At 43.5% G+C, this 20,217-nt stretch overlaps 3 protein-coding genes and 1 long non-coding RNA gene across 7 annotated transcripts; 3 read left to right on the forward strand and 1 right to left on the reverse strand.

Moving 5' to 3' along the window:
- Positions 1–667: 667 nt before the first annotated feature.
- On the forward strand, positions 668–8,792 carry trip6 (thyroid hormone receptor interactor 6). 4 transcript variants are annotated; one of them, XM_083992971.1, is made up of 11 exons: positions 668–762; positions 1,277–1,312; positions 3,344–3,560; positions 4,404–4,507; positions 4,668–4,781; positions 4,896–5,483; positions 6,376–6,499; positions 6,592–6,761; positions 6,859–7,037; positions 7,163–7,283; positions 7,792–8,792. In XM_083992971.1, the coding sequence occupies exons 3-11, from the start codon at positions 3,353–3,355 to the stop codon at positions 7,921–7,923; spliced, it is 1,740 nt and encodes a 579-aa protein (XP_083849097.1). In that variant the 5' UTR covers positions 668–762; positions 1,277–1,312; positions 3,344–3,352; the 3' UTR covers positions 7,924–8,792. The 4 variants fall into 4 exon arrangements, with proteins under 4 accessions (XP_083849097.1, XP_083849099.1, XP_083849100.1 ...); XM_083992973.1 differs by having other exon boundaries at positions 6,403–6,499; XM_083992974.1 differs by having other exon boundaries at positions 6,406–6,499.
- A 1,275-nt stretch (positions 8,793–10,067) lies between these two features.
- sst5 (somatostatin 5) lies at positions 10,068–10,562 on the reverse strand (the record flags this gene model as incomplete). Its single annotated transcript, XM_083992979.1, has 2 exons — positions 10,068–10,274; positions 10,434–10,562. The coding sequence occupies 2 exons, from the start codon at positions 10,560–10,562 to the stop codon at positions 10,068–10,070; spliced, it is 336 nt and encodes a 111-aa protein (XP_083849105.1).
- Positions 10,563–12,627: 2,065 nt separating this feature from the next.
- Positions 12,628–14,352, forward strand: LOC311001813. Its single transcript, XR_014596207.1, has 3 exons — positions 12,628–12,765; positions 13,734–13,777; positions 14,298–14,352. It is a non-coding gene; the product is annotated as an uncharacterized lncRNA (long non-coding RNA).
- A 93-nt stretch (positions 14,353–14,445) lies between these two features.
- On the forward strand, positions 14,446–19,791 carry LOC311001926 (uncharacterized protein; the record flags this gene model as incomplete). The annotated part of the gene is made up of 13 exons (XM_083993104.1): positions 14,446–14,598; positions 14,675–14,818; positions 15,136–15,186; positions 16,111–16,284; positions 16,371–16,467; positions 16,564–16,781; positions 16,966–17,119; positions 17,814–18,040; positions 18,121–18,238; positions 18,576–18,799; positions 19,224–19,341; positions 19,435–19,604; positions 19,690–19,791. The coding sequence occupies 13 exons, from the start codon at positions 14,446–14,448 to the stop codon at positions 19,789–19,791; spliced, it is 1,950 nt and encodes a 649-aa protein (XP_083849230.1).
- Positions 19,792–20,217: the final 426 nt, after the last annotated feature.

Raw genomic sequence — 20,217 nt, forward strand, 5'->3', positions numbered from 1 at the left:
AGCTATGCATAAATTTGATAACCAATTTTCAGTTTATTGTGTTTTTTTACTCATGCATATACAGTAATATAACAATAATGCATCTTTTTAAGTAAGAATAGTAGGACACATTATCTAGTTTAGGGTTTAGTTTAATTCTGAGTTACAGCTGCAACTAATAAACTATGTTTATGTAGGATTTAGGCTTTCTTATGTAGGCTACAGTATGTGATCTATGTATCAGCTGAATTTTATTACATTCAGGTTACACTTGACACTACCATTTTATTTACTTAGTTATATCTAGGCCTATTTCAGTTTGCAAATGAATGGAGTGGCAGATCATTTTTTGAACAAGTGAACTTTAAAATGTTCATAGTTCATCCAAAAAAAGAAATCAAACTTTATGTGGGGTTTCTGGCTTCTGCATGAAATGAATGAATTTATAAGAAACAGTATGAAACTAAACTACAGTGAAAGCTATGATAAACAGCTTTCACAGTGATCCCACTTAATAAGAAACATGGATGTAATTTACTATTATGGATATAAATGAATAACTGCTAAATTGTCATCGTTTTTCCCTAATAAAATAAAGTAGGACAGTGTGTACAGTAGAGCTGGGCTCTGTATTTTTATTTGCTGATGTGTGTGTGTGTGTGACAGACCCCCCACCGCTCACCACACACACAGAGAGAGAGAGAGAGGGAGCAGCTACGTCACACGTCGGGAACGCAGTGAGGAGCTGCTGCTGCTGCTGAAGGCCTCAGGATCCGTGACAAAGTAGGTTAACGACGCCGAGGCTAAAAGAAAGTAGTTTGGGGGATAACTTTCACCGAGCTGCAGACGTTTAGTCGGAGGTGTGGGCTGTGGTTGCGGGGCTCGGCTCGGGCGGTAGGTGTCGGTTGTTATTTCCACCGGTTCCTCTTCTCTATCGGCTGTCTGTCGGTCTGTGTTAAAGTTAGCCCGGGGGGGCAAGGCACGAGCTCTGCTGCGAGTTCAAAACAGGCTAGCAAACAAGTAAACAGGCCTGTTATTAAAGTTAATTGTCGCTAATTATCACTCATTACGGGTTATTTTGTCACGTTAGCGGTGTGTTTTGCCCGTATATGACGCTAAAAACTGAAGTAACCGACTGGACAGTTGGTGTCTGTTGGTCCGTTGGAGACGTTACTGTTCGCGAACGGAACTATCGTTAACGTTCGAACCGGGGGAGAAAAACAAAAACAGTGAAGTGTTTCTAATCTGTCGTCTTTGTTTCATTATTTACCAATTTTATATTGTTCTTGCTTCGTAGATGAGACCGAAGAGAAGAGGAGAGGCACTGTAAAAGGTACTGTAAAAAAAAAAAAAAAAAAAAAGGTAGGAAATGCTAATAGGTTGCTAATGTCGACTGGAGTTCATGTTTGCGGATCTGTTTTGTTTTGTTTCTTTGTCCCATTTCCTGAGAGATGGTGATTCATAGTCATGTTGTTGTTGTTGTTGTTGTCTTGTCATTTCGTTCAGTTTCACTGCCACACTTCGCCACATTGTGTCAAACATGCAAAGCTAATTATAGCTAGTCTGTCTCCTTCAAAATAAAAGCCCGATTGTTACTGAATGAGCAAACTGTGTGTGTGTGAGAGACTGGGAATGGGAATGACTCAGGATGACTCAGTCAAATTTGCAGCTGGTATTAGTTTGTTGCTGTGCTGCTGTTCATTTTACAATCGCTTTTCCGTGATGCTGGAACGCGTGAGGTGTGCGTTTTATTTTTTTTAAACATAACAATAAAAAAAAGCCACCGGATGTCCCTCTTTGTTTATTCTCACTCGCTTGAGTCTTGTCACTGTCACCAACTTTGACATTTCATGATCGAGTTGCTGCGCCTTCTCTGCATGCAGCAAGAGTGATAGATGGAGAAATACATAGAGATGTACAGTATGTGTGTGTTTTTTTTTTAATCACTCGACAACCTCCCAATTGGCTTTGAGCAGAGTGATAAAACCGCTGAGATTAATTTCCTGGCCCAGACATCCTCGGATTTGAGTGTGTGTTCATCCGGATTCAGACAGGAGCTCAATTCAGGTCGATGGTGGAGGTGGTGGTCACACTTTCCTCCACATGATGAGTGTGTGAGGGCAGTTTGACCCATGCTGGCACTGCATGGTGTCATAGTAGTAACATCTATCTCATATACACATATAATAAGGAAAGGGAATAAAAAACGTATAAAAGAAACAAAAAGGCTTAAAACCTGTATTGAAGCATTGTATTTCACTGCAGCTGCATCATCCTCTCATCCATCATTATAATCCTCTTACTGACAAGGATTTACTACGACCAAACAACCCACATACAATCAATCTGAAAGGGCTATTAATTTCTCCTCTCTGACAATGCAGATTTGTTGCAGTCCATCGTGCATCGTGTCAATCACACGGTGGCACAGTTCATCCTTAAGCTCTCTTCCTTGGGCACAGATTCATAATCATAATTCGTTTTTAGTTACACGCTTTATATACCCCCATAGAAGTCCATCACAAACTCATATTCAGAGTTAACCCGACCCATTTCCCTTTCAGAAAAAAATCCAACACTTTAATAACATGCATTGAAATATAAACTGGTGTTTTTTAGTTGAATATTTCCTTCTGTAAAAACCAGTCAGCACTTTTTCAGCTCAGCTGTGTGCTCCAGTGTTGTTATTTATCCCACAGAGAATACATAATATATTGTTATGAGCCAGGTGTTCACAAGTGTACAGACACATATCATTACACAACGTTTCCTGCCTTGTTTTTGTCTCTCGCTTTATTTGGAAATCAATGATACGGGTGTGTAAACACCCAGAGACAATAACCATTGTGGGGGGATAACAGGCAAAAGGATACCCACAAATTTGCACCTGTTTGTGTATCTGTAGGAGTGTGTGTGTGTGTGTACAGCGTGAGTGCCGGAGATTTTTTTTCTTTTTTTTTGTGCCTAAGTGTTTGTGTCTCGAGGCACACAAAAACACACACGCACACGTTTTGGGGCAATGTGTGAGCCGGCTGGAAATCCCCATGCCTTTCAGAATGGCCCCTCTCTTCCTGCTCCTCAACTAGGAACCTATTGTTCAAACTGTGTGTCTCCGTTGCCATAGGAAACAAAGTCCGAGGCATCCCTCAGTTTCCACTGGTTACCTATGACGAAAATACACACACAGCAGCTCCAGCTGTGTTCATGCAAATCACGGCTAAAAGCTGAAAAACATAAGTCATGATGATGCACAGTCACTAAACAGTCGGGACGCCATTGTGCCGTCACCAAAGCATGCAGCGGTTATTTTACAAAACAAACTTTATTGTCAGAAACATTTTTTCCTTCCTCTTCCTGACCCCAGAAGCCTGCCATGTCCGGTCCCACCTGGCTTCCTCCGAGGACTCTGGACAGCCCAGAGCGAGCCGTCCCACAGATGTCCCACTCTGCTGGGTCAGCGATCTACAGAGCCCCCAACAAAAAGGGCGTGTCCGACTTCCGGCCAAAATATGGTGTCTACGACCAGAACGGTGGAGGAGGAGGCGAGATGGCCAATAGGTACATGGCCACTGGACCCACAGGTAAGACCGTATGTAAACACACACATGGACCTCCAGACTCTTTTCAAACTTTTGCTCTGTGAAGATTCAGTTTTTGAAACATTCGCTTTAGTTGATTCACACTGCATTCGCCCCGACACATCATGTACTTCCCTATCACTGCTTAGAACGAGAGTACAATTACTGCCATTGTGTGAAAAGCGGCACTATATAAAAACTTCTCCTTCCTCACGGCAGTATCATGAGTTACTGTAACTGAGCTTATTGATCTTTTCTTATCTACACCAAAAGTGGGAACCACAGAGTCACACAGCAATAGTTGACATATTCTGTAACTGACGTAACTTCTGTGTCTAATAAAGCTATCTCTACACATACAATACGGTCATGTCAGTACTGCTTTTAGGGCAGGCTTGAAAGAATATAACATGAGTGTTTAAAGGGATAGTTCAACATTTTGGCGTTCCCGTCAGGGGCAGTTTTTCAGCAAGCAGTCTCTGCATTTGCCTCGAAAACAACTCTGTCTCTTAACGTTCAGTTATTTTCTCATAGTGTGGTGAATGTGCAGGTCACAATTTGTCCACGAGAGCGCTTTGGAGTTGTTGGATTGTGTATTTGTTGAGTTTGATGAGGTAAAGCAAGAAATCCCATGAGCCTCCGTAGCGTAGCTCTGAGCAGCTTGCAGCTCTGCTCGGCCGTTCTAAAAACAGCTTGCACCGACAATTAAAGGTAACGAACCTACTGCTATGACTATAGGGGTTATAGCAATGGGCCAATTTGCCAAAATGTTGAACTATCCCTTTAAAAGAAGATCTGCCTTCTGATGTTGTTAAGAAACTACAATATCTGTTCTCTAATCAATAGGTGGACCGATCCATCATCCCTCTAGTGATCACTATTACCCCCCTCCACATGGGCCCAAGGAAGAGCGCAACTGGAGCCCCCACATGGACAGCTACGAGCTGATGGTGGGTACTTACTAACACCCTGACCTCCAAGTGATGGAGACGTACTAGGGGGGGGAAGGGGTGTGAAAGTGTTGACAACATGACACAATAACACTTTATTGATGTTTTGACCTCACGGTTCTAATCTAGTAACATGTTTCTAACACTGTTGTGATGTCAGCACCGTGGTCCTGAGAAGCCAGTGAGCTATCACTCTAAAATCGATGCGGACATTGACTCCCTCACCAGCATGCTCGCTGATCTGGACAGCCACCCACAGGATAACAGCACACAAGTAGGGAAACACACCGTTATCTTTCGCTGCATGTGAATCAGTTGCTTTTTTTGAGTTTCAGAACCATAAACTCTTCCGTCAGTGTCTCATTTTATGAACGCCGTCTCCCCGCAGCTCTACGACAATGTGCCTTACAACAAATACCTCTCAGGGGATCACTACAAACCTGCACACCAGAGTGCGGCTCCTCCTCAGGGTCGGCCGTCGATGGGCTACCCCCCCCACCCCCAGAGTCAGTACCACCCGGCGCCCCCGTACCCCAGCGAGCACCAGGCGCCTCAGTACGCCACCTCCCACCAGCAGGATTACTACTCCCCCTCCCCGACCCCGAAACCCTACCCCCAGCCCGTCCCGGCCTCCTACACCACCGCCTCCACCCCCACCGGGCCCCGGTTCAGCGTCCAGGTCAAGACGGCGCAGCCCGTCACCTACTCGCAGACGGGGAGGCAGGCCGAACAGGCCTACACCCCGCCCCCTCCTCGCCAGCACGTGTCACGGCCCCCGCCCCAGACTCAGGCAAGTCCTCAGGGCTGGTACCCGCAGCACCCCGGGTCACAGGGTCAGGATTTGCACTCGGAGGCGGTGTACAAGGGGAGCGGCTCGGGGGCCGGAGGACGAGTCAACCAGGGTCCGATGATGAAGAGAGGGATGGAGAATAACCAACCAGGAGCCGTTCAGAGTCCTGCCTATCAGTCCAGCAAGGTAGGAGCACAAGATGTTTGAATTTAAAGAGGAACTATGCAAGTCTGGTCGCTTTTCGGCTGTTTCGCTAACCCTCCTCTCAGCCATGTGCATTTGTTTACAACGAAGCCGGCGAAAAATCAAAACATGGAGCGGTAGATGACGTTGTATAACATATACGATGTTACGACGTGTGTATTTGTGTAGTCTTAAAGCAGAAGTGAGTGGTCCGGTCGTTTTCGCTAATGCTGCGTTCCAGGCAGGCTTTTGAAATCGTAAATTACAGCTTCAAGTCACAACTTACGACTTTGTAGCGTTCCAGGCAACCCACTCGTGTTTTTCCGACCTGTTTTACCGGTGAAAGTCACTATAACGGCCACTCGTAACTTCCGACCGGTGAACTCGTACCAGATCGAACTGGTACGACTTCACGGTCGGAAAAATACGAGTTTCCTTGAACGCACCATAACAGTCCTCGTCGCTACGTCACCACATTCACGGCGTTCCTTGGCTGCACACACAGCCCTGCATGCCGTTCTCTCTCCTCATTGGATAAAAACTGTAGGATACGATAAATGTTTTCTCTTCGGCTCAGAGCAGAGCAGAGGGACTGAGAGACCCGTGTTTCAGTCCAAACACTCTATAGAAGTGATTGCTGTTGGAAGATATAACTATTTAAGACTTATATTAACACAAATATATCACTCACTTCTGCTTTAACTGTCATAAACAAAAGATTATGGGTAACGGAGCTTTTTAATGAAGGTAACAATTTAGCAAAGCTATGGGAATAATCCTGCTTATTTCCTCTTTAAACACCCTGAAAAGTGATGAGATGCTTTAAATATGATGAATGTTAAAATAACGATGCATTGCAAAAGAGCTAAGAGCGTGTTTTATTTCTGTTTCTCAGTTGCTTCATGGTTCCGCTCCTCTCCAGCAGGGAATAGCCGCCACCAGGCCCGAGGAGGAGCTGGACCGACTCACTAAGAAGCTGGTGTACGACATGAACCACCCACCGGCAGAGGAGTACTTTGGTACGGTCCCGTCTCGGAGCATCAATAACTCACGACGCCACAAAACCTGCTTTCTGACATTTGAAACTGATGTTTGACCGTCTTGTGTCCAGGTCGCTGCGCCCGCTGTGGTGACAACGTGGTCGGAGACGGCAGCGGCTGCATCGCCATGGAGCAGGTGTTTCACGTGGAGTGCTTCACATGCATCACCTGCCACGCCCGTCTCCGAGGGCAACCGTTCTACGCCCTGGACAAGAAGAGTTACTGCGAGAGTTGTTACATTGTAAGTAAAGGATCTACGGTGCAATTTTTGTATTTTTGTGATAACCGGCGACATTGACTCTTCATCTCCTTGCTGTTTCTTCTTTCTTTGCGTTTAGAGCACACTAGAGCGCTGTTCAAAATGCTCCAAGCCCATCCTGGACCGTATCCTGCGGGCCATGGGAAAGGCCTACCACCCTCGCTGCTTCAACTGCGTGGTGTGCAACTGCTGCTTGGACGGCGTGCCCTTCACCGTGGACGCCACCTCGCAGATCCACTGCATAGACGACTTTCACAGGTACGAACACAGTCGCGCTCCACACTGAGCGTTAGAGACACAGAGGAGAAGTGTCACTGATCTGCAGTAAAGTGAAAACCTCATTCCTCAATGTTGTTGTTGTTGTTGTTGTTGTGCCCGGACAGGAAGTACGCCCCTCGCTGCTCAGTGTGCGGCGAGCCCATCATGCCTGAACGGGGCCAGGAGGAGACCGTCAGGATAGTGGCTCTGGACCGGAGCTTCCATGTCAATTGTTACGTCTGTGAGGTGAGATTTATAGATCTGTGAATACCAGAAAGTTGCTTTTCTTTTCTTTTTTCACGTGTTGAATTATTAATTTTCTATCTATCTATCTATCTATCTATCTATCTATCTATCTATCTATCTATCTATCTATCTATCTATCTATCTATCTATCTATCTATCTATCTATCTATCTATCTATCTATCTATCTATCTATCTATCTATCTATCTATCCATCTGAAAGTTGCTTTTGAGAGGTTAAAGACTTAATGGGTTTAAAAGCCCCAAAGTGTCTTTAAAACTGTTCAGGTACTTATGAAGTTCATAAGACTCAAAATAATTAATGGAAAAATTCTTTACTTGCCTGGAAACTCTTGGATTAAATTATCATATATCACCATATTCTGTGCAGGGAAAAATCAAAGAGGGTTTAGAGTGGGGCTGGATTTGTTACCGTCCTACAAATATTTACAGTGTGAGTCCCATGCGAGAGCGTGCAGAGGAACTGACTGGAGTGTCTGTGTTGATCAGGAATGCGGCCTCCTGCTGTCGTCCGAAGGGGAGGGCCGGGGCTGCTACCCGCTGGACGGCCACATCTTGTGCAAGAGCTGCAGCGCCCGCCGCATCCAGGACCTGTCAGCCAAAATCTCCACCGACTGCTAACACAGCACTCCCACGAACCGGCCGGCGTATTGCACAGACAGGACAGGACAGGACAGGACGTCCTCCGGCTTTGTTCTGTCAAGTGAATTACTTTTGTGTTTTCTATGTCTTGCTTTCTCCCGATCATGAGTTGACAAGCGTCGCTATAGCTCCCTCTGTCGGTCCGCAGCTGCAGCTTCATTTACAGTGTCATATTTTCTGTTGCACCACCTCGTTGATTTCCTGTCGTTCAGATTCACATTTTGAGCTTTTTTTTTTTGTCGGTACACAACTTTCACTGCTTTTCACCTTTTTAGCTCAGTATTGGAACGACAGTAGCCTGACCTGCAGGCAGCTCGGGCTCCACACTCCGTTTACTCACACCGGTACTATTCATCTAGCTTGCACATTGTCGACACTTTGATTATTAAAGAACGGAGGGACATCACAGATTCAAGCGCGTATTTTTTTTTGAACGAGGATGACGGCTCGTCCGAGCGCTGGGACCTGTACATTTGTAAAACTCTAAAGTGCAGAACTGCCTCAAAGCAAAGCGGGGTTTTTTTTCTGTTTTTGTTTTTTTAAAAGCACATAAAGCAACAACTGTGAGTGTACATAACAGACTGCTTTGGTTTGACAGGGAGACTGGTTTGAACAGCATGTAGCCTGTAGTGCAGTAGCCTCATAGAACAAGAAATGTAGACGAAAGGAATGTGTAGTTCACTTTTCAACCCACAACACTTTTGTTTTGTTTTTTTATTCTCTTTAACTTTTACTGAACACTAGTACAATATTTGCTCGAACAGATCATCGCTCAGTTGTTACAACATCATGTTTAGTTGACAAATCAAAACTCATAACAGGATTTTGGCCATTTAAAAAAAACAAAACATCGAGAATTATATTTTTGAATGTCTACGACACACGGTCCTGCTTTGGTTTTGTTTGATATTTGTTGTTTTGTTGATACTTGACTGTTACATTGAAGACGATGGTGCAATGAAGTCAAACGCTTTCTTCTGTCTAAAGGAAAAACAGGGTGTTGGTCGTTTGAAAGCATCCTGCTATATGAAGCTTGAGCCTCCTGTGAAGCGTCTGTGAATGTGAGGGAAATTATGAAAGTGAAGTTTGTAAATTCAGAAGATTATTAGGTAAATTTCACTTAAACAAGGAGAAATACATTTTACAGTTTAGTATCATGTATTTCTTCCCCACAAGAAAAAAAAAAAGTCGAAGTCTTCACACGTGGAGGTTATATTTGTTCATCCTTGCACTCGTCGTCATATTATTAGAGTAACGAGCTCCAGTATTTGTTACGATTGTGTCTCTCCGTCCTCATTTTGTACATGTGTAACTTAAAGGGCTAGAAATTGCAAAGCCTTACCTCAAGGATGTCATTCAGTTTCATAACAATCCCTTTATTGAAACTGACTTTGTCTGTGAATTGTGCTTTTTTTTTTCTTCTCCTTTTTTTTGTGCTCATGCTAAAACGGTTCAGAGTTTTCATCACTTGTTAATTTATCTCACAATTTGTAAATACTCTTATTAGCGTTACTCAGCTTTTTACCACCAATCATTTCATTAATACTCAGATGTGTCTTTTTTTTTTCATTTTTTAACATCCTCAATCATGCCAACTCATCCGCTCATCAACCTTACTGTTGGAAAAACGCTGTGAGTCGGAGCTCGTAGATCAGGAGGAGCCACGGTACAGCAGCAGACTTCAGTCCGCTGATGAGTCCCCCCCCACCCCTCTCTGAGGAGAAGGACAACACTTTGTACTGAATAGAAAGATTATTAGTAGAAACGACAGGTTAGTTACATGGATGGGAGAGCATGTGAACCCACGGATGGATTTCTTTCTCCTGATGCAGGTTGTAGTAACATAATTGTTTATTAAAATGTCAGCAAGTTCATCAGGCTCTTTGTCATTCTTTTTTTATACAGTACATCATTTTTCAAAAGATAATCATCTCTAAAGTTCCTCTTAAATGCAAAAAAAATCATCACAAACTCACTCTTTAAATCAGAAAAGTTTATTTTAGACACCAATCTTAAAATATATATATTATATTTAACATCTCGCAGTAAATGACAGTTACAACAAAGTGAGCGAACATGGAAGGAAGCACAGGTTAAAACAACACAAACACACACTCTTTGTGTTAGCAGGAGGTGAACGTCTTCCAGAAGAAGTTGCGGCAGCCGGCTTTGCGCTCCCTTTGGGAGAGGGGGATGTGTCGCCGCATCAGCTGCTCCCTGACTCCCAGCTCCTCTTCCTCCTCCTCCTCCTGCAGCCCGGGGAGAACTTGTTCTGCTCTCGCCGCCATCAGCTCAGACATGAACTTCAGCAGGAGCAACTGAGTGAGATCCTAAAGATGGAAAAGGAAAGAGGGATGGCAACTAAAATAAGTTCCTCAGACTTCAATTTCAAGTTTGACATGAAATAGTTGATATTTCAACTCCTGTAAAGTATTACCTATAGTTGAGTGAGTAAAATCAGTACAATGTGAGATATATCAGTGAGTTACCTTGTTGTTTGTGAAGTCGGCTCTCAGTATTTCTGTCTTCATGTCTCTGTGTGGAGCTCCGCTGACCTGCACCAGCACCACAGAGGAAAACAAAGCCAGGAGAAGCACCTGCACCTGAGAGACGAGCATCTCCACCTCAAACAAGAAAAACAATACAACAATCCTCTTCTTATATTCCTTGATGCTCCTTTCAGATGATGTCCAAAGCTGTAAAAGTCCCAAAAAATATATAAAAATATGTGACCTCTAACCAATCAGTGAAAGGTGTGAGAGCTGGACGTTTGAGTGGGAAGTGTTGAGCTGATAAATACGTCCCTTCGTCCTCAAATCCTCCTCATTCTGGAGCCAACCGGAGGACGTGATTGGTGGAGAGGAAGAATGGCAGTGAGGGGATGAAGAGGTGTGTCACTGGTCAAGATGAGGTCATCGTTAGGCCGATGGGACAGCATCATGGACGCAGCAGCTCTCAGCTATAACACATCCAACAAAGACCTGACTCTTGGGTAAACCAATAATCACAAGTTTAACTTTAAGGTTTTATAGAAAGAAAGAAAAATCAGAAGAATAAAGAGAAAACTGGAAGGCAGCACACGCGCCTTCACTCCTGTCACTCATAATTAGCTGCACAGGCCTCGTCGGTGTCCTGCACAGCACGACCTCCTCACGCTGTGCAGAGTTGTTAATGACACAATGTGACTCAAATGTTAATGAGGCAGCCTGGACACTGCTGACCGGCTCCACACACACACACACACACATACACACACAACCACCCTCCATGCTGTCACTCTGAGTCAGTGGGAAATAAACAAGGAAAATGATCTATCTACCTACACTTCAGACTGGAAACAACTTGATGTAAGTGTTTTGTTGCAGTCTGGATATGAAGAGGCCGAACACTAAAGAGGACATCTGGTCTGGATTTACAGTTTCAACCCTTATAATAAGATGTCAGAGGAGTGGGGTGCTATTTAGTTAAAGTGCATCCAAGCAAATTTCTAATAGAAGAATACATAATATTATTGAACGGCCCCATCACTAATCTTATGTACTGTATCATGTCATGGGTTGGCTGTACAAAGTGAGAATAAAGGTTGAATTTGATTTGCAGTATACAAACTGTCACAACATTACTATTGACTACTATTTATCATACTGACAGAAATTTGCTTGGACAAACTTTATTCTATAGGTCAGTGCCTGTCAACCTGAGGTTCTGGGACCCCAAAAGGTCATAGAATCTAACTTAGTGGTCATGAGATGTCAATTTCTAAATCAATTTTAAGGGTTTATGAGACTTAGGGCACTCCACTGCAACCTCTGGCCCAGTGTGGGTGGCTCCTTGGCCCGAGTCCAGCCCATACACTTCCACATCTTGGCAGATGTCAGGCTGTAGTGTTAACCTCCAGTGTTGTCGGACAACTGCAACATTTTCCCTCTATGTGCCAAAATTGGACCTGATTGGATGTAGAAGAGTGTCGTGCTGTATGTGGGCCAGATTTGGGCCTTAGAACCAGCCGTAATAATAATAATAACTTAATTTTATATAAAGCCTTTCAAGAAACCCAAGGTAACTTTAGAGTGAAAAATAATTAAATTAAATTAAATAAATGAATAAAGGAGAGAACTAAGTGACTAATTTGGAAAGAAAAAGCTGTCTACTAGGTCAATGGAAAACAAGCATCTGACCCTGGAATAGACTGGATTTATTTTGATATTTGGATGTTGAAAACCTTTTCTGGCTCCAGAGGGAGGTTTGTGGAGTCTGATCAATGGTTTTAGCTGACAACATGATGGATAATTGAAAAAAGAAGTTAATTTAGCTGTATCATAACACGTCCAAATCTCTGACTGAACTGTTGGTGGTTGAGTTGCACTGTGGGTAATTTGAGCACAAGATTTTTAACAAAGAAGCTGACTATGGCTGGAAAACAAAAATTGTGCTGACATGTGAAACCACAAATATTCTTGAGGATTTCTCAGTTTTTTCCCCTCATAATCAAAATACAATCATTCAATGTCAAAGAAACACATTTAAAAGTTCTTAAAATGTATCTTCTTGTTTCTCTTCCCACGCAACATGTCAAACCAGTGTCTTCTCCCCCATCTGATTCTTTAAATAGATAGTGACCTTCTCCGTGGCTGATGAGTTTTCCTGTTTCCTCTCCACAGGACTCTCTGGTGATAAGTCCGATTACTCAGACTTGACTTAATAACATTTCCTAGTGGGGTGAAGAAGTGGAGGATGTCGTGACCGCAGGCGTCCAGCTGTGCTGCAGGGGACAGCTCCAACACTGTGATGATCGCACAAATCACACCTCCGCCGCCTCCGGTAGGCTACCTGCTGCTGCTACATGATATAAAACAGTGTCAACAGTGTGTCAGGGATAATTAAACGTCTTCATCTGTGGTTAATCAGGCAGCTGCTCCTCCTGCTGCTTTACATATCACTCCGTGGGATCCTTCTTTCTATATTTCAAACATACGCCTCATTGAGATGCACATTTCTCTGCCATGTCACATTTGCTGACAGTCCTCCTCCTACAGCAGGAGGTCTTGATGGAAATCAATGGTTGAATATCACTACAGCTCAGAAACTCTTTCATCTTCCCTCATCACATTAAAATTAATCAATAGACCCATAATTAACAAGGAAAGCTTCCTTAATTCATTAAAATTAGGCTTATCAATTCAATAAATGCCATATATCGCTTAAACTGTCAATTCTAATTACACAAACCCTTCATTTATTGATTGCTGATCATCAATACTTGATATTTGCACTAACATCCTCAGGCTTGTTTACACAGCTGCTCAATAAAAACCTATCAATCCTGTGCAGCTCATCAGAGACACTATAGGCCTACACTCTGACCACCAGGTGTCACTGTGAGGCCGCTTTTTAATCTACAACTTATTCATTCATTTCCTCTATATCAAGTCAAACACAGTGATTTATGTAAAATGAGTCGAAAATATCCTTTTGTGACTTTATACTATTTGAATTTTAGTTACGTATATAATCTAGAGCCGTGTTTACAGAGCGTCAACACAAGAGACCGGAAGTGCGTGCTAATTGGCTTCCTTGCAGGTGAGTTTGTCAAAAATGGCGACATTTGCTCAGGTAAACACGACTGACAACTACACTATAAGCTTCTTGGACTTAATAATAATTAGTAATATTTGCTCTTTCAAGATGAAAATAACATGTTTTCGTATTTTATGTGGGTAAGTTTTCGAGGTGACAGGGAACAGGTAGTGTGGCTTCGTTCAATGACTGATGACGTGTGTTTATTTCAGTGTGGTGCTGCCTCTTGTCTCTGTCACCAGCCCAGCACCGACAGGTAACAACACTGAGCGGCTTCATCATTACATGTCTCCTGCTAGTAACTAAAAATACATCACCTTCCACTGTACACACACTTTTAGGCTATATAATTATTAAAAGTTCAACCACATGGGAAATATGGTGTCTGTCACAGCTGAAGCACTTGCAGTTTGTTTACTGTCTATGGAGGTAAATAATGGGCTACAGTATGCAGTATGTGCTGAAAATAATTGGCTATTGTAGTATCTATGCACCTTTCTATACATGTAAAAGTGTTTCAGATCATTGTGTTAATTTTGTGTTCCTCTCAATTGGAAATGTGTGCGACACAATAATATGACAGTGCATCTGCAAAATTGCTTATGTAAGGTGTAATAATATTTATAGGCTTGTCAAAGCAATGGACATCTAGATATAATACCAAAACATTGGTTGATATATAATCCTAGTCCTCAATTTGTTGCTTTTTAAAGTTCAATAAACCCTTACTTATATCAGTGTGGAATAAGTGAAGATGAACTCTTCATTATTTCCAGGAACTTTTCAGACCAAATGCCTCGAGCGTCACTTCTGGCTCTCCGTCAAGTCCAGCTTCCTCGGCTCAAAGATCCGTTTTGACTTTGAAGGTTTGCGTCTTCTTAATCTCCATCCTGCTACAACGAAAGCGGTTGTTTCTTGCCTCTGATGGTGGTTGGTTCTCTGTCGTCTCCAGACCAGTACGGATACCACATCCTCTCTGATCAGGAGGCTCCTCTCTGTGGTTACACCGTGGTAATCAGCGACGCTGGAGACCTGGTGTTTCGTGCCTCCTTCCTGTCCTGTCACGTCCACACCCAGGTACAAACGACTGAGATTTTATGCTTTGCTGTATGATTGTGCCTTCCATGTGACTCTCCCCTCACCTTCCCTGCAGACGGGGACAGACTACTACCTGCGTGTCTGGTTTGTGAACCTGCAGGCGGACGGGAAGGTGGGACTTTATCCTTTCCAGCTCCACTGCTCTCTCCAGGGGCGATGGAGCACCAGAGAGGTCGTCTGTGAGGAAAACTACATGGAGGTGAAGTACAAACGTCATCACATCTATGCTCTGTCTGCAGTCTGACCCAGAAATTAGGATGAATCCATAAAGACGAGGATTGAAGGAGATTAGAGTCATTTCCTGTTTCATATTGAAATGCAGATTCTGCTCATTGAAGAATTCAAATGAAAGATTATATCCATTAAAGTATAATTGAAAAAGCTGGTTGATCTATTGTATGATTTGTAATTATGAATAAAGCCTAGTGCGGAGGAGAAGAGTTGTGCAATGAGCTTTAACTTGCTGGTGCGGTTGTAAAGGTGTGTGACGTCTTTGTGTTTCCTCTCTTCCTGTAGGTGTCCAACCAGCTTCCTGCCCTGATGGTGAAATCCAGAAATGACACTAAGGCAGGTTTCAGGATGTTTTAATCGCGGATGCACAATAACTTTTTTTTCCCACCGATACCGATAACCATCTGCTTCTCATAACCGATGCCGATACAGATAACGTTTTTAATCATTTATATCCACACCTGAGGTTAAGAAAGGCTAAGAAGTAGAGAGTAAAGATGAATTTAACATTATAGCTCTGAATCTGACTTAACCAAATTATATAACTCATTGGTTCTCAAACTTTTTTTTTACATCAAGGACCCCTAAATTGATACAAATTAGACCACGGACCCCCATTGGACAAAATTTTGAAGCAGTTCTGAGACTGAAGAATGTTTTTTTTTTAGTCAATGTATGTTCAAATTAGGGTTAATGGCATTTTTGTTAATATTGTAGAGACATTTCTGGAAAAAACTGGTATTGTTTCTTCACAAACTTAAACATTTCTAGAAAAAAAGTGGTAAAAATTCTCAAAAAAAAAGTTTAAAAAAAATTCTAGAAAAAAGTGGTAAAATTCCTCCAAAAAATAGGCTAGTTTTTTAGGCTAGAAACTGGTAAAATTTCTTAAAAAAAAAAAAAAAAAAGTTAAAAAACGGTAATAAATCTAGAAAAAGTGGTAAAAATTTCTAAAGAAAGAAAAAAAGTTTCTCGAAAAATGGTATTCTAGAAAAAAAGTGGTAAAATTCCTCCAAAAAATAGTTTTAAAAAAAATTCTAGAAGAAACTGGTAAAATTTCTTAAAAAAAAAAAAGAAATCTAGAAAAAGTGGTACATTTTTTCTAAAGAAAGACAAAACAAAGTGGTAAAATGTTACAAATTCTAGAAAAAAGTGGTCTTATGGTCTTATGTGGACCGATAGTTGTTATGCCTCCCTAGTTTTAATGTGGTATGTAGCTGCACTGTTGGAGCAGCTGATTGGATGCCTCTTGTCACGGAGCAGGGAGATCATCAGGACGACATGGCCGTGATGTTCCACAGAGCAGAGCGGCCTCCAGAAGAAGCCGTGGTGTTGTCCCTGACAGAGGCGGCTGCCCTGCACTACCACGTCTCGCTGAGCGGCTCTCGTCTGACCCTCCGCTGCCCCTACTCGTCGCCTCTCTCCTACTTCATGAAGGTAGACAAGAAGCTACAGCGTTCAGTTACTTTGTGCCTTTTTTCATCTGTTTTTCTGGATGCTGTGTGTGTTTCTGCTCTTCCCAGGTGAGTGGTGTGGATTTAGAGGTCGTCCGTGCTGCTGTTCTTTACCGACTCCAGAGCAGCACCCTCGCTGTTGACGCCACTGTTGCCTGCTCCCTGAGTAAGTAAGAGTGTAATCTTTTCAGGCTGTTTGATAAAAGACCAGAGGGAGCCGTCTCACTCTACTCCCCTCCATTCTCCTCCCCCTCACCCCCAGGTGAGGCTACAACAGATGGGTCTGACCTGCTGTGGACTGTCCCTTTCGTTCTGTCGCCTCTCGTTCACGGGCAGTTCAGGGACAGAGGCGTACGGTTTGGTGTGAACAACCAAGTTCTGAGTGAATCTGACATTAAAGAAAGACGATACAGGATCGGCCTGCAGGAGGGACGACTGGAGGTCAGGATTCCTCTGGGAGCCCACGGTGCACACATGAAGGTACAGGAATAACATGTACTCTTAAAATAACCATTATGATCATGTACTTCAACCTGAAGCAATGTGTTTAATAGCACCTTTCTAGGTCGTGTTACAGAGGGCTTTACAATAAAAGCCCAACAAAATCCAAAATATATAGTAATAAATGATAGAAGAGAGGCCGATGTTGGTTTCACTTTTCCAGAGTGGTGTTGTGAGGGGACAGTACAGCCGGTCCATGTCTGTGGATCTGTTCCTCATGAGCCAGTGGGAGGACGAGCGTTGGCCTCTCACGCAGCATCGCTCCTTCAGGCTGCTGAAGACTCCTGACATCCCACAAACGCCCATTCTGACCAACAGTGAGGCTTCCTCAGATCAGTTTAGCACATTTATATATATTCGCTGCATGTTTTCATTGAGATCATGATGTTGATTTAAGGCAATTTACAAATAAAAGATCAGTGGGCCTGTCTTTGAAGGGATAGTTCAAAATTTTGGCAAATTGGCCCATTGCCATAATCCCTATAGTTTTAGGAGTAGGTTTGTTACCTTTAATTGTTGGTGCCAGCTGTTTTTAGAGCGGCGGAGCAGAGCTGCAAGCTGCTCAGAGCTACGCTACGGAGGCTCATGGGATTTCTTGGTTTCCCTCATCAAACTCATCAAATACACAATCTAACAACTCCAAAACCCCCTGGTGGACAAGTTGTGACCTGCACATTCACCACGCTATGAGATAATAACGTAATGTTACGAGACAGAGTTGTTTTCAAGGTAAATTCATGCAAAACCGCTGATGCGCGTTCCCGTCGGGGGCAGTTTTTCAGCAAGCAGTCTCTGCATTTGCCTCGAAAACAACTCTAAAAATAGCTTGCACCGACAATTAAAGGTAATGAACCCACTCTGAAAACTATAGGGATTATGTCAATGGGCCAATTTGTCAAAATGTTGAACTATCCCTTTAATAGAAGATTGTTTAATTACACACCAAACAAAGTGACTGAATATGAGCCTTGAAGACAAGACCATTATTCATCTCTCTGTCTCCTTCCACAGGTTCTGTCCCATCTGAGGGATTATTCTCCGTCACCTTAGGCCCCTTTGCAGCTGATGTCTCCCTCCTGAAGGCGACGGTAGACGGCGGTGGTGACCTCTTAACCTGGACCCAAAGCCACCGGACGCAGGGTGACGCGGACGTTGTGGTGTCCAGGCTCTCCTACGTCAACGAGAGCCACTCCTTCCAGCTCCGTTTCCCTCTGTCACACCCGAAAATAATCCCTGAGGTGAGAGTCCCCAAACATGAAGCAGCTTTATCATGCGTAGAAGTTCAGCGTATCTGAAACGACCTGCCGTCTAATCGCAGCACATAGGAGCTGGCTTTAAGACCTACAGCCTCACTTTCGTCTTTAAACTTAACATCTGGCCCAGTGGAGACGTGTTTTACCATCAAACCACCGTAGAACACAGTGTTAACTACACAGGTGAGTGTTTTCACTTTGTCACCATATTAATGATTAACATGGTGTGTGTCATTGAGTTTAGGTGTAAGTTTTCATTTGATTCATTATTTTATTGATGCCATGCTGCTGTAGTTTGTCTCTTCGTTTCATCATGACATGAACAGTAAGATGTAGAGGTCTCAAATTAATGTAAATGATAGTTAATTGATACAAACTAACCGACAGGGAAACACTGTGGTTGATAAAAGTAGAGAAATTGTTAAAAACCAACAAAATGCTAATTTCCCCCCCCCAAAAAAACACCAAAACATCAGCGCCCCACTGACGTGTCTCTGATCTCCCGTCCGTCCCGGTGCAGCTCCCCGTTCCCCCACGCTGGAGGGGAAGTGCACAGAGAGCAGCCTGCTGGTGCTGCTGCACCACGGGGCCCCCGGGGCGCAGGGCGAGCTGCAGTGGGAGCTCTTCCTCGGAGCCCGCAAGCTGGACTGGGACCTGGTGGAGATGGGAGGGTTCACGGTGGAGGCTCGGGAGGAGTATTTAACTGTGGAGGTCCCTGTCTACAGCCCAGCGATCAGGTTCAAGGTCAGTCAATCTTCCCTTCTTGTGATTTGAAATGTATTTATTAGTTATCATTGCTTTCATCCATACAAGCTCCCTTTTGAGCATCATCTAATTGAATTACGTTTCCAGTGTGATCAGATAAGTTTTTAATTTAATATGTTGTCTTTTAATCACCCATTTACTCAGCTAATGTCTCATATCCGTCTAATTGAATTGGATACAAAGATATCATCTGTGCTCTCCTCAGGCTGAAGCTTACAACACCTTGTGACCACTTTCTGTCTGTTCTTCACATTCACATCAGTGCTCACAAATAAGATCTACAATGTTTATTCTTGTTTACAGTATAATTGACATTGCAAAGCTTCTATTGTCACTCCACTGCAGCTGTTATGAATATATGTTATACAATATGAACATGGGTGCAAACCTTTCCCCCCTGTAGGAGCTGACGTTGCAGGGTCTTGTTGCTGGGGTTGAAGTGTCCGTTGTGGACGCAGCGTCTCTGGAAGTGCAGGACACTGTTGTCCATTCGTGCACCTTCCCTGCTCGAGAACTGTTAGGTTGGTCTGAGACATAAAACCTCATAATCCGCTCCTGTTACATTAAATCACCAGGTTTTTGATGTAGGTGTGTTTGCACTGTGTCTCTGTCAGTGTGTTTGCCAGAGGGGAGGATGGTGGCGGTGGTCGACACCACCCACACCATCCCGCCCACTCAGCCCAACCGAACCGCTCTATTGGACCGCAGCTGCGTTCCCATGGAGACGGACGGTGCCAGAGCTTTGTTCAGCTTCAGCCTGGACTCCTGTGGGACGATTGTCACCGTGAGAAACTCTGATTATTCACAGTATCCACACTGTGATGAAAATACACCCTGGCCTCTGTTCTGATCTCCTCATGTTTCCTCAGACTGAAGGAAGTTTCCTGGTTTATGAAAACCAGATCAGCGCCGATCGAGTCTCTCTACCTTTGCTTGATCCTGTGATACACAGAGACTCCCTGTACAGGTGAGGAAACTACACTGAGCTCAGTCTGTCTTTAAGTCAAACTGGTGTGACACAAGTATTTTCTATTTCAGACTGACGGTCCAGTGTCGCTACCCTGTGAACGCCACTAGTGCTCTCTCTATACAACATCCTGTGTACTCGTCTCTGGACCTCTCACCCATGATGCCTGTTGCACAAACACACAAGGAAGCTGTAAACACAGGTGTGTGTGATGTAAACATCCAAGATAGCAGTGGTATAAAACTGTAAAATGTATTGTACTTTGTAAACAACAGGGATAATTCATGAACTGTATCACTGTCTAATGAAAGGAGATGTTCAAACTCTCGTCTCTTCTCTGAAGGTTCAGTGTGGATCACACGGACACATGTCTCCATCCTGCTGCTGCTGCTCATGCTCTGCACATCTGTTTCTGCATACTGGATCTGTA

This window comes from Trachurus trachurus (assembly GCF_905171665.1).
Source record: "Trachurus trachurus genome assembly, chromosome: 18".
Lineage (NCBI taxonomy): Eukaryota > Metazoa > Chordata > Actinopteri > Carangiformes > Carangidae > Trachurus > Trachurus trachurus.

Coding starts and splice junctions, on each gene's coding strand:
- trip6 (XM_083992971.1), top strand. CDS start 3,353: ATGTCCGGTCCCACCTGGCTTCCTCCGAGGACTCTGGACAGCCCAGAG. Junction 3,561..4,403: donor CATGGCCACTGGACCCACAG/GTAAGACCGTAT, acceptor TCTAATCAATAG/GTGGACCGATCCATCATCCC. Junction 6,762..6,858: donor ACTGCGAGAGTTGTTACATT/GTAAGTAAAGGA, acceptor CTTTGCGTTTAG/AGCACACTAGAGCGCTGTTC.